The following is a 14273-nucleotide window of genomic DNA, read 5'->3' on the forward strand; positions in this document are numbered from 1 at the left end:
GGAGAGAGCCAGAACAGGTGGGAGCCACACAACTTTTCTCCCAGCAGAGAAGCAACTGTGACAACAGAGATTCTTTCTGAACCAAAGTAAGACACTATTCTGTTTAGTTAGGTGCTGTTTGCAAAACTGTGATGCTGAAATGTCCACAGTATCTTTGCAAGGGAGGTCTGTCGGCAGAAAACCAGAACTTGGCTATAACGCCTCTAACCTTTCACTAGCCATGCCCCTGTGATCTCCTAGCAGGCTCACCAGGTCCACTGCGCACCAGCCACCACTGTGGTGACCAAAAATCATTCACAAGGAGGGGTGGGGAGAGAATTTTTCTCTCTGTTGCATTTCTGAAGGTTGTTCTGTGAAGCACCTCAGTAGAATCAACCCATGGAGAGAACAAAGTGGTGGCACTTTTGCCTGTTAACTTGATGGCCCAAGTGGGTCTGTGGCAGCCGCATTTATTGGGCACTTTGCCAAGGACTAGGCCATCACTCCTTCCCAGCCTAACACATGAACAGTGCTTAGTAATTATGCTTCCAACAAATCTCAGGGGCTTTGAGCAGAATGGATGGAAGAGGTGAGGGTGATAATTGACAGGCCCTGTGAACTCCTGCCTGCCTGACTTATGGACATTATTTTATTACATTTCTACATCACCTTTCCTCCAAGGAGCTCAAGGTAGTATACATGGTTCTCCCCCTCCCTGTTTATTCTCACAACAATGCTGTTACATAGGTTAGGCTGTTTTCGAGGGGGGAGGGCAAGCCTACACATTTCTTTATTTCTGCTATTTGGAAAGAGCCTAAGCTGCCCAACCCAACTACCCAAAGATGGGCCTCAGAGGCCCTGATCACAGGTCCACCATCAAGTCTTATTAGACTAGTGAGCACTATACACAGGGCCTTTACAGAGGTGACCCCATATTTAGAAAACTCCCTTATTTTATTTATTTATTTATTTATTTTTATTAAATTTATATACCGCCCTATAGCCAAAGCTCTCTGGGCGGTTCACAACAGTCATACATCAATACAATAAACCACATATTTAGACAATTTAAAACAACTTTATTTTTTTTTTCTTAAAAAAGTTAAAAAACAATTTTAACACATACTAAAATGCCTGGGAGAAGAGGAGAGTTTTAACCTGGCACCGAAAAGATAATAATGTTGGCGCCAGGCATACCTCATCAGGAAGATTGTTCCATAATTCGGGGGCCACCACTGAAAAGGCCCTTTTTCTTGTTGATACCCTCCGAGCTTCCCTATGAGTAGGCACCCGGAGGAGGGTCTTCGATGTTGAGCGTAGTGTACGGGTAGATTCGTATCGGGAGAGGCGTTCCATCAGGTATTGTGGTCCTGAACCACATATTCCAGGGATATGTCTGGTCCTATCTTTCTTACCTTTTAAAAGGACCTTTTCCAATCTGGATTAGCTAAAGTGCTGGGTAAGCATGGTAGCCAATGTGATGGCCTCCAGGTTTTGGACTGCAACATCCATCAGCCCCAGCCAGCACAGCCAATGGGCAGGAATGATGGGAACTGTAGTCCATAACATCTGGAGGGCACCATGTCTGTTACTTCTGATTTAAATTGTTACTTACTCTTTCTCATTTTAATCTGTTCCAACCTCAGTTGCTGTGCTAGGTTGTCCAGTGTTTTTAGATGGCTGTTTATAGTTTTGCAATGAGATTGTTTTAGCTGTATTTTATGGTTTTAAATGATAGTGTGGGCTGCCTTGGTGGGGGGTGGGGAGGGAAGGAGACTTTGCCCTGAAAAGCAGCATATAAGTACTGGAAATATTTCATTTTTTTTTTAAAAAAAATACTATATACCAATCCCTGTATGAACACCATTTTGCTATAATGACCAAATACCATCAATAAAGGTGATTTTAAAAAAGGTATCTATCTCTACATCCTGTTTTAGTGGATGAAAATGGAGAGGGGGTTGGAGAAGGGTCTCAGGACCAACACTAGACTGAAGGGGCTGCTGCCACTGCCACCACTTCCGCCAGGGGCTTAAATAAGACTGGCGTGTCAGCTGATAAGTGTGCTGCATGCGCATGCCTGCTATCTTTGGTGATGCACATGCAGCACACTGATGCACTGCCATGGTGCCACAGGAAGTTATGTGGCCAGCCTGCACCACTGGCAGCGGGGGCTGTTGCCTGGGAGGGTGGCTGGTACTCTGAGATCTGCACCAGCATCAGGTCATGGGGTGCATACTACACAACCCGATGCTAGCACAGATCACAGAGTGGGAGCTACATCTGTCCAGCCCCAGCTGCAGGGGCCCCTCTCAGCACTGGGGCCCTTAGCCAGTGCCCATCCTGGCTGTCTGCTGGCACCAGGCCAGGCCTGAAGAGTCTACTTGGGTAAGAAGCTGTACCAATCCCCCCTTGCAGAAAAGTAGGGAGCTTTTAAAAATCCCACTCTTAAACTGTGGTGGTTTGAGAGTTGCTTATGTATGCTTCCTTCCAGCTGCCATGGAATACTGCTGGCAGCAAAAGGTAGCTCAGGGCTTACTGGGACTCAGGCTAACCAAGGACGCCTGTGGCTTGCTGTGCTTTCCCCTTAAGCCCAAGGCTGAAGCTATGACAAGAACTCTAATCACCATCACCCCATACACCAGGGATGGGGAACCTGTGGCTCTCCAGCTATTGTTGGACTACAACTCCTATAATCCATGACTGTTGGCTGGGGCTGATGGGAGCTGGGAGTCCCAATATCCAGAGGGCCACAGGTTCCTCATCCCTGCCATTCTCATTTACCTTGAACTCCCAGAGTTAGTGGGGGTGGGGCTGGGCATCAAGGAACAGAATCCCCGCATGGAGAAAGCCCATAAGGTGGGCTGTGAGGGCTCAAGGAGGCTTGGGCAGACAGGAGGTTTCACAGAGGCTCAACTATTCACCTCCTACCATGTCCAATTCAAGCCCCCACTGTTTCCTTGGGATGGGGAAATCCAGTGGGCTCATCCACCAGTTCCTACTACTACTACTGCCCACTATCAATAAGGAGTGAATACAAGGAGTGGGAGAGGAGCCATGTGGAAGAAGGTGGTGGTGGGCTCCCATGGTTTCACCCATTGCTCTCTGCTGCTGCTGCTGCATCTTCTGTCCACCATGCTTGCAATCACATGTGACAAACAGGACCAAATCCTTCAAACTTAAACCATATTAAGAAAGACCATTCAGTTGTTGAGAGCCTACAAAACCTGACTTTCTTGGTGGTAGAGTTCAGGCTTTTTTTTTTTTTACTTGCAATAAAACCATTGTCCCTGCCTGAATGTCAAATCTTACGATCCTCCCTCTTTGTGAGATCCAGCAGTGCCCTTTTCTCAGGCTGTCCGTCATACAGAGCTAATGAGATTATGTTGCTCTCTTCCCTAAAAATCTAGAAGACCCACAGAAACAGCAAGGAGTCAGTGCTCAGAAAGCAAGACTAAAATTCATTTAGAGCAGGGGGAGTCAATGCAATATCCTCCAGATGTTACCAGACTACAACTACCGTCATCCCGGACCACTGGCCATGCTGGCAGGGGCTGATGGATGCTGGCATCCAGCATCGGGGGGGGTCACTACATTGGCTAGTGCTGATTTCAGCTATTGAGACTCTCAACCCCATTCTAAATGAGTTGCCACTTAAGCTACAGTTTCATGCACACTTACTTGGCAGCAAGTGCTGCTGTAACCAGTGGGATTTCACCTTGGACTAAATTCACTAATAGGCAAAAAAACCCTTGCAGTTTAAGAACGTACCTATAACCAACAGATATTTCTATCAAACTTTAAAAAGCAGGGAAATTGGGCAGCTATAGTGAATGCACTAGGGGGGCAGGAGGCCTGACCTCCTCTCTGAGATATTGTACTGCACAGCAAATTTGTCAAAATGCAAACACATTTTGGATTTACGGTCCAACCCACTTGCTGTGTAGCTTGGAAGAATTTGGTAACATGTGCCTCTGAGCATACGGTAAGTGCTGGCAACACCTGCCATGTCCAGAGATGGAGAATTACATTTTGTATGTTTGTTGGTGTTCTTCTTACTTTGCTTCTTTCCTGTGTTACTACTGCTTCTACAGAGAATCTAACCTAGAAAATTATAATTCTCTCATTATTCATTGTAGAAATGTGTCAAATTCATTTTCATTAATGTCAAAGTCTTTTTATTGGTCAGTGTCATATGATGGTGAAGACAGCCTTTTGTTTCAAATGGGTGGTTATGTTCTATTTCTATTTTGGGTGCATTAACAATTGAGTCTGAAACTGCAGTTTGATGTAAGATCAGACTGATTACAATATGTTGCTACTTAAGCAATGATTCTAGCTGTTGGGGAAAAACTTAGCCTGCCCAAGATGCATTTAAGCCTGCTACGCTTAAACCACTCCACTTAAGGAAGGGTGGACATGATCAATTAAAAACATAGAGCACACCTAGAAATTTGCTAGACTATATTTCACCTCCCACTGTTTTATCTTGTGCAAACTGAGACACTCCTCATGTCCATTGGAAATATTCTGCAGAAGTCAGTGCTATTATTCCACTGTTCCATTGTTTTTGGAGTTTTTTAGTGCACCTGGTTGGCCACTGTGAGAACAGGATGCTGGACTAGATGGGCCACTGGCCTGATCCAGCAGGCTCTTCTTATGTTCTTAGTGTATTTATTTATTTATTTATTTAATTACATTTCTAGACCGCCCTATAGCAGAAAGCTCTCAGGGCGGTGTACAACAAATAAAATCACAATTAAAATATGAGCAAGTGTGGAAAAAATATATATATATAGTACAATTATAAAACATTAATAAAATTGCCATTGAGATTTATAAATTAAGATCATATTAAGTTTAGAATGTTAAATTAAAATATTTAAAAATTTACAAAATTTAAAAAGCCTGGGCGAAAAGGTAAGTTTTTACCTGGCGCCGAAAAGATAACAGAGAAGGCGCCAGGCGTATCTCGTCTGGGAGGGCATTCCATAATTCGGGGGCCACCACCGAGAAGGCCCTAGATCTAGTTGTTGATCTCCGGGCCTCTTTATGGGTTGGGACCCGGAGAAGGGCCTTCGACGTCGAGCGTAGTGAACGGGTAGGTACATAGCGAGAGAGGCGCTCCATCAGGTATTGCGGTCCAATGCCGTTTAGGGCTTTATAGGTAAGAACCAACACTTTGAATCTGGCCCGGAAACATATCGGTAGCCAGTGCAGCTGCGCCAGGACAGGTGTTATATGGTCAAATTTCTTTGTCCCAGTGAGAACTCTGGCCGCAGCATTTTGCACTAGCTGAAGTTTCCGAACCGTCTTCATAGGTAGCCCCACGTAGAGTGCATTACAGTAGTCCAATCTAGAGGTTACCATAGCATGGATAACTGAGGCAAGATGCTCCTTGCTCAGATAGGGTCGTAGTTGGGCTACCAGCCGGAGCTGGTAGAATGCATTCCATGCCACCGAGGCTACCTGAGCCTCAAGTGACAGGAGCGGATCTAATAAGACCCCCAAACTACGTACCTGTTCCTTTAGGGGGAGTGTAACCCCATCTAGGACAGGTCGAACGTCAACCATCTGGGCAGAGGGTCCTCCCACCAACAGCATCTCAGTCTTGTTAGGATTGAGTTTCAGTTTATTAGCTCTCATCCAGCCCATTATCGCGGCCAGGCAGCGGTCTAGTACATCAACAGCCTCACCTGACGAAGATGAAAAGGAGTAGTAGAGCTGCGTATCATCAGCATATTGCTGGAAACGCACTCCAAAACTCCTGATGACCTCACCCAGCGGCTTCATATAGATATTAAAAAGCATGGGGGACAGAACTGAACCCTGCGGGACCCCATATTGGAGTACCCAGGGACTCGAGTAATGTTCCCCCAGCATCACCTTCTGGAGACGATTCCCGAGATAGGAGCAGAGCCACCGCCAAGCAGTGCCTCCCACTCCTAAATCCGTAAGTCGCTCCAGAAGGATACCATGGTCAATGGTATCAAACGCCGCTGAGAGATCAAGGAGAACCAACAGAGTTACACTCCCTCTGTCTTTCTCCCGACAGAGGTCATCATACAGGGCGACCAAGGCCGTTTCTGTACCAAACCCCGGCCGAAAGCCCGATTGAAATGGGTCTAGATAATCAGTTTCATCCAAGAGAGCCTGGAGTTGGCGAGCGACCACACGCTCTAGAACCTTGCCCAGGAATGGGACATTTGCTACTGGCCTATAGTTGTCCAAATTATCAGGGTCCAAGGAGGATTTTTTTAGGAGCGGTCTCACCACCGCCTGTTTCAGGCAGGGTGGGACCACTCCCTCTCGTAAAGAGGCATTAATCACCTCCTTGGCCCAGCCGGCTGTTCCATTCCTGCTAGCTTTTATTAGCCATGAGGGGCAAGGATCCAGAGCAGAAGTGGTCGCCCGCACCTGTCCAAGCACCTTGTCCACATCCTCGAGCTGTACCAACTGAAACTCATCCAATAAAACAGGACAAGACTGTGCTCTGGACACCTCATTAGGATCAACTGCTACAATAATGGAGTCAAGGTCCCGGTGTAAATTTTGCAAAGTGTTTCTTTACAGAAATAGAAACAAAAGAAAATGATTTACTATGTCCATCCTTCCTTAAGTGGTGCTTATTGAGTTCAGTGGGATTTACTCCTTCCAGCGCCAGGTAAAACCCTTTTTGCTCTCCCAGGCTTTCTTTTTTTTTTTACAATAATTTTTATTCAAATTTTCATAAAACAAACAAAACAAAGTCATAAAACATTCCAAGACAAAAAACAAAACAAAACAAAAATGATTAAACAAAAAAATAAAATGTTGACTTCCCATTTGTCACAGATCAGTTATAGGTCTACAATATATAACAATCCTGTCTCTTAAATTATATTATAAAATCACTTTCCTCCAGTAGTTATCTTAATTAATCATCAAATCTCATAAACATTACTTTATTCTTTCCACAAAAAGTCAAAGAGAGGTTTCAATTCTTTAAGAAATATATCTATCAATTTTTCTCCAAATAAACATGTCGATTAATCCATCTCGTTAATAATAATAACAATCTTGTTGTCATAACTATAGTCCAAATAAACGTATCGATTAACCCATCTCATCAAATCTGTTAGGTCCAATAATTTCAATAGCCATTGTTCCATTATCAATATTAATTCCATCTCCCAGGCTTTCTAACAATATTTTAACAACATTTTTAACATCTATTGTAACACCTACATTTGCACTTACGCTCTTAATATTTTAGTAATTTTAATTACTTAACATCTTAATACTTTTAACTGATTTAATACGTTTTTAATATTTTTAGGCTTGTGTTGTAGTTGTTTATATGTTTAATTATGTTCTATTACTTTTGGTATATTGTTTTTAAGTTGTTGATATATGTTTTTACTTGTATATTGGATGTTTTTATGTTGTGCACCGCCCAGAGAGCTACGGCTATTGGGCGGTATAGAAATATAATTAATAAATAAATAATAATAATACTCCTATGCAATCATGCTTAGAATAGGCAAAAATGACCATGGAGGAGGAGGAGGAAGGGGTGGGAAGGAGGGGGAGGGATGAAGGAAGGGGAGGGAAGGGGCAAAAAGGAGTAGGAGGGGAAAGGCAGGTTTGATCATTTGCATGGTTTTTGAGTTCAATGGGATTTACTCCTGTACAATCATGCTTAGGATAGGTGAAACTGACCTGGGGGAGGGGTGGGGAAAGGGAGAGAAGGGGATGGGGAGGGGAGGGGAGTGGATGGGCACTGGGCAGAGGGAAATCCCCTTTTCTTTCCAAAAGGAAAGCATGGTGAACAGTATCATTGTTTTTCAGGGTTTCCCCCACCTTTTATTCTACAGCAGGCACATGTAGTCTCCCACCCAAATTTAAACCAAAGCTGACCCTGGCCACATCCACACCAGACCTTTATTTCACTTTAGACAGTCATAGCTTCCCCAGAGAATCCTGGGAAGTGTAGTTTGTGAAGGGTGCTGAGAGTTGCTAGGAGAGGCCCTGTTCCCCTCACAATCTCCAGAAGAGGGGCTGACTGTTAAACCACTATGGCCACTGGATCTCTGTCAGAGGAATAGGAGTCTCCTCTCAGCACCTTTCACAAAGTACACTTCCCAGAATTATTTGGGAGACGCCAGGATTGTCTAAAGTGAAATAAATGTCTGGCATGTGTTTGGTCCTGATTAGCCAAGCCAAACAGCTGTGAGTCTGGCTTTTAGAACACTAACGGTTCTTACAGAGCATGCCCAATGCTAAAATAGACTTAAATGTTAATTTTATTAAATTAATTAAAAATCAGCCATGCATTTTTAAAACTTTTAAACTGCGGAAGATGAAGGTCAGAGTATGGGGCAAGGTCAGTAATAGGATTACAGGTGCTCTGTGAACATGGTTGATTTTTAATTAATTTCAACAAATTATGAGACCACTGACAGAAAAAAGTCCAACAGGGGTGTGGATTGTTTTTCTCATTTTACACTTGAACTCTCAGTTTTCTGACTGTTTCGTGTATTGCCATGAAAACTTAGAGGGTTGTTAAGCAAGCATTTCTGAGTTCAGGACTGTAAGTTTTGTAAGGTTTTGTTTTGAAATGAGCTTATAGGAAGCATCAGAATGGCATGGGGGGTATTTTCAATTTAACATTGTGGAATGCGAAAAATCCATGCTGGCTACAGTATACAGCCACTCTCGTGGCTGTATAATATGGATAGGATAAGAACATTAAATGTGCCCTGCTGGATTGCATGAAAGGCATACCTAGACCAGCATGCTGTTTTCCACTATGGCCAACCAGATACCTATAGGAAACCCACAAGCAGGACATCATACTTATCCTGTTAATTGTTCCCCAGCTAGTAAAGAAGCATGCTGCTTCTGAAATTGGAAATATCATGACTACTAGCCTTTGATATTCTCCATGAACTTGTCTACCCCCCCCCCATCTTAGTTGGTGGCTACCACCATATCTTGTGAAAGCAAAGTCCATAGCTTAACTGTATGCTGTATGAAGAAGTACTTCCTTTATTAGGTGACCCCAGGTTGTATGATTATGTGAGAGGGAGTAAAATGCTTCCTTATCTATGCTATGCCTAGTTTTATATACCTGTATTGTGTCGCACGCCCTTTGTCTTTTTTCCCCTAAGCTAAAAAACACCAAATATTGTAACCTTTCCCCATAGAGTTACTCCAGCACTCCACACACACCCATAACTCTGCTTACCCTTTTTCTGCATCTTTTTCAGCTACACAATATCCTTTGAGATAAGTGACCAGAACTGTTCACAGTACTCCAAATATGGTTGCATCATAGATGTGCCTAAAGGCCTTAGTTTCACTCTCTTTGTTATTGATCCCTTGCCTGAAATTTGCTTTTTGCACTGCTACATACTAGGTCAATGTCCTCCATGACCCCAAGATCCTTCTCTTGGTCAGTCTGATCAAATTCAGCTCAGACCTCAATCGTATATATGTGAGGTTAGGATATTCTGCCCTAATGCGCATCACCTTACGTTTTACTACATTTACCATTGTAAACTGCTCATTGACCCACCTTCGACAGACCCTTTGACAGTTCTTTACAATCCGTTTTTACCACCCTGAATAATTTGGTGCCATGTGCAAGCTTTGCCACCTCACTGCGTACTATTGACACCAGATCATTTATTGACAAATGGAAAAGTGGGGTGCAATGCATAAGGAGACCCCACTTCTTACATTCCTCTGTTGTGAGAACTGTCTATTTATTCCTACTGTCTGCTTCCTGTTCTTTAACAGGTTAACGAACAATAGAAAAGCATGTGCTCTGCCATGACTGCAAAGTTTGCTGAAGAAACCTTTGGCAAGGGACTTTGTTATGCTCACAGTGCCTCCCAGATCACACTGGATCCACACGCTTGTTCACATTTTCAAAGAATTCTAAAAGACTAGAGAGGCAGCACTTACCTTTGTAGAAACTATGCTGATTCTTCTTCAGCAAGGCTTATGCTTGATAATTTTATTTTTAACAATGCTTTCCACCACTTTACCCCAGGCCAGAACAGACATTGAATGAACCAGCCTCCGGTTTCCCAGATGCTCTCCAATCTCTTTTGAAAAACTGGGGTTACATTGGCCACTTTCTAGTCCTCATGTAGAGAAGTCCATCTTGGAGACAAGTTAATTATTTTTGTTGCAAGGTCAGCAATTTCTCATTTGTGTTCTTTAAGAACTCTCGGGTGGGTTTCATACAGACCCGATGATTTGTTAATTTTTAGTTGGTCAGTAAGGACTAGAACTGCATCACTATTTGTCCCAGTTCTTCAGCTTCCCTTCCTGAAAATTTCAGTTCAGACATGGTTATCTGTATCTTCTGCAGTGAAGACAGACAGCACAAATTAATTTGAGATTCTCTGCAATTTCCTTATCCTCCTTTTAATACATCATTAATGTCATCCAACACTCCAACTTCCTCTCTAGGTGATGTCCACATTCTGATGTATTTAAATATTTTTTAAATTGTTGATCTTAATGTTTTCAGCTATATGCTCAAATTCTTGTTTTGCATCCCATATTGCCTGCTTGCATTTCTTTTGCCAAACTTTGTATTCCTTTTTGTTTTCATTTGGGCAAGACTTCCATTTTCTGAAGGAAGCCTTCTTTTCTCTGCTTGTTAATCATTCTGGTGTCCTCCTGCCCTCGGTGGTACCTTTCCTGACCGAAAATATATTCTAGCTGAGCTTCTATTATTGTGGTTTTGCATAACCCTCAATCATTCTGAACAGATTTGACTCTCTTGGCTTTCTATTTCAACTTAAATCCCTGCATTGACTGTGGTCAATATCTCCAGTGGTCCAACAACACTTTGCATCAGGTCCTAGGAACCAATTAGGACAGGCTATACATCCCATCCAAACCAATGGAAAAAGATGCAGCTTTCAACTTTAGCTGGATTGGGATCACTATGCACATGTAGTTAGGAGTATGTCCCAAGAACTTAGTGGGCCTTGCTTTGGATTGAGCATCGGCTGGATAGGCCTGCAAGAACTGTAAGCCCATCATCTGCTTTTTGATTAATAAATTAGATAATGTTGCATATTACCAGCACCTCAGTATAGGTCCCTTTCTGTCATATTGCAGAAATAACTTGCCGTTTGATTGCCAAAAGCTATTCCTCAGATCTAGAAAAAAAGTCTTTCTCCATGCCTTCCTATAGTAACCCAAAAGTGTGCCCTTTAATTTTAGTCTCACTGATTAATCAACTAGAGCTTTAGTTGATTAATCCACCAATTGAAACTTGTACCCTACTTAAGCAGGTTACTTTCTGTTTAGTCCTATACACTTAAAAGACCCTTCATACACTTCCATTGTAGATCTATGTTTATATTTTTGATCCAAAAAATGATTGATGTCCTAGTGATTTCTAGGAAACTTACTTGCAGGCACTCCAAACGTGTGTGTGTGCGCGCACACATGCCCCCTCCCTGTGTCCTCTCTGAGCAAGTGCTTCCCTAGATTTCAATATCACAGACAACTTTGCACATATACCCCCTGCTGCATGTGCAGAGCTGTCCAAAAACACTGGAGGGCATGGGGAGCCTCAGTTGCTACAGGAGCTCTCCTGGTGTTGCAAACTGGGGGGAAAGAGGCTTGTATTGGGATCCTAGTTCTTCTTTCCTGCCCTTCCTAAAGTCCTGAAGGAGATAAATGTGCATTATTTTTTGCCTCTGAACCTATGTGTGTGGGGATGGTGTGTGTGTGTCTTGCCCTTGCTCACAAAACTAGAAAGGGACACCATAGCAGCTGGAGCCTCCATAAAACCCAGCCCTTGCCCACTCAATTATTTAAAGTACCCAATAGAGAAATTAAATGCAAGCCAAGGAAGCCGCTGTGCAGGGGAGGCAGAAAAGCAGAGTGCAAGATGAGAGCTAGAAATAGCACCTGCTGTTCCCGGTATGTTTCTGCCATTATGAGTCACCTGCATCCCGGTTCTGCGTTGGGCTTTGGTGATGCAACAATTGTTTTTATATAAAAGCAACCACCTGTTCATCAATGCAGATAGGGAACATTTGCAGGTGCACACGAACCCCGGATTTTGTGAGCTAGGTAGCAGGCGAGACACAGCCGGTTGCCTTGCTTGCTGCAGCCCTTTCAAGCAGCTGGGAGGATGACGGCTGTTTTGTTTTTGGCTCTGCTTCTCAAAGAAAAGCCCCAGTGGTGCCTCCTTCCAGCCCCATAGAGGAAAACAACATATTGTCATGACGCAGTGTTCGTTTCAAAATTAGAGTCTTCATTCAAAATTAGAGTCTGATCTTTGGCACGGCTCTCCATGTGAATGGGCTCCAGAGACAGGGAGGGGAGGGAAGGGGAGGGGGGGCAGGGAGAAAGCCACCCAAGAGTGTGCCCTGCTTCTGTTCAAAAATGTAGATGACAAACAATCCCACAAGACAAAGACTTGGTTCCTATACATAAAAAAAGATGGGAGAGTCAGTTTGTTTGATTTGTGAATGGTTACAGTCACGTGACCACGATCCTGTGCCGTGCAGTGGGAGGAGCCAGATGTCCTGAGGTCAGATGTCCAAAGAGGCTTCTTTTCCTACCCCAGGCATTCACTATGCGCTGCCTCACGCAGGGGGAGAGTGTGTCAGGGGAATTCTATATTCCGTTCTGCAAGTTCCATGCGAGAGTCACGTTGGGGACACTGGGGCTTAGAGGAAGAGCCCTCTGAGGAAGGAGAAGGAATGCTCAGCAAGGAGGTCCTTCCTGGAGAAGGCTTGCATCTAGAGCAAATCCCTGGACAAAACCTTGGCCCAGCATCCAAAGTGATAGGCAGCAGGGCACTTCCCTAAACAACCTGGAGCAAAGTAACTCTAAAACTAGACTGTTACACAGATGATATGCTGATGAAAGGAAAGAAGGCGCTTTGCATCTGCCACCAGCCACATCAGTGACCAAAGCGCTGGCCTAAGCACAGGGCTGTCTGGGGCAGCACTTGGAGATTGTTTGGCAGCCTGTCCAATATGAAGCTGCCTTCCAAGGATCCCATGCTCTCTTCAGGGCCACCTCTTCCATCATACCCAATCCAGTACAGAAAGCCAGTCACTATCCAGCTCCCCAACCTCATTGAGGACTGCTTTGGAACAGCCAGTGCACCTGGGAGCATTCCCAGAGAGCTGGCAACTACAAGACTGAAGCACAGAACAGAGTCTGCCACCTACTCTTTGCCCTTCATGCCCATCAGCTTCACAGGAGCGCAGGATGGCATCCAGCCATGCATCCTGCAGGCCAAGGCTATTCCTAAACTAGAGGAGGGAACCCTGGGCCAGTTATTCTAGCTAGCTAGATAGCTGTAAGGATGGCTCCAAACCGTCCACAAAAGCCAAGGCAACACCAAAATCCAGATTACAGTCATTGGTCACCACCGGCTGAGTCCACTGGAGAGTCTTGTGCTGATGACAGGGTATCTGAGACAAGGAGAAAGAAAGTGGGTGTGAGAGAGATTGGCAGCGTCCAGTTCCAAGCACGGACATCTTAGCAATACCCTCCAAAGCCATGCTCTTCACCCAGAGCCAAAGGGGGGCGATGGTGGTGAGAACCCAAGCAGAATAAGAATTTTAACCATCTATGTTTCCCAGATTGAACATGACTAGCCGAGTGGAACATGCATGCATTCTACCAGCTTTGCAACATTTTCAAAAATCTACCCAAACCTGTTTGATCAAAGGTGACAGTGGGACAAAAGAGTGGTGTGAGTACACACCCAGGGGTGGCTTCCCTCTTGCCCTCCAGACATTGTTGGGTTCCAGCTCTCATTAGATGTAGCTAGCACAGCCAGTAGTCAGGGCTAATGGGAGTTGAAGCCCGACAACATCTGGAGGGCCACAGGTAGCCACCTCCTATGGATGCCATAGGAAGCTATGCCTTCTACATACTTTCATCTCTCTTAAAAATTATTATCTGTCTCCAACTTAATTCCTTTCTTTGTCCATTTGCCGTCAACAAGGTCCTCGTAGGAAGGGGGAGATCTTTCACTAGCAATGCCAACGAAGATCCTCACAAAGGGCCTTCTAGAACTATATACTTCCTGGTAGGCAAAGGATACGGAGTGATGGTGTAATGATACCACACAGGTGGGTACATTGTGATCATGCACATAGCCTTGCTGTTGATCCTTGATAGCCCTAATTTGCCAAATTGTATAAAGACAGACAAAAGGCATTATCCTAGCAATACGTTTGGACCAAGGAATCTAATAAGAGAGGCAGGGTGGGGGAGGAAAGAGGCTCAGATCACAAACTAGTCCCCCCCCC

General features: G+C 44.2%; 1 protein-coding gene and 1 long non-coding RNA gene across 7 annotated transcripts in view; one reads left to right on the plus strand and one right to left on the minus strand.

Moving 5' to 3' along the window:
- The window catches only part of LOC133379551 (uncharacterized), a 15365-nt gene continuing 1092 nt past the window's right edge, over positions 1–14273 (plus strand). The window contains exons 1-2 of the long non-coding RNA XR_009761202.1: positions 1–86; positions 13967–14093. This is a non-coding gene — a long non-coding RNA (uncharacterized LOC133379551). The remainder of the gene's footprint in view (positions 87–13966; positions 14094–14273) is intronic.
- The window catches only part of LOC133379550 (pleckstrin homology domain-containing family A member 3-like), a 24805-nt gene continuing 22764 nt past the window's right edge, over positions 12233–14273 (minus strand). For 3 of the 6 annotated variants that reach the window (XM_061615068.1, XM_061615065.1, XM_061615069.1), the window contains exon 8: positions 13287–13427. In XM_061615068.1, coding sequence (XP_061471052.1) covers positions 13372–13427 — 56 coding nt within the window. In that variant the 3' untranslated portion in view covers positions 13287–13371. Of the gene's footprint in view, positions 13428–14273 lie in introns of all 6 variants that reach the window. The other 3 variants (XM_061615066.1, XM_061615070.1, XM_061615067.1) reach the window with 3 other exon arrangements.

This window comes from Rhineura floridana, chromosome 3 (assembly GCF_030035675.1).
Source record: "Rhineura floridana isolate rRhiFlo1 chromosome 3, rRhiFlo1.hap2, whole genome shotgun sequence".
Taxonomy (NCBI): Eukaryota; Metazoa; Chordata; class Lepidosauria; order Squamata; family Rhineuridae; genus Rhineura; species Rhineura floridana.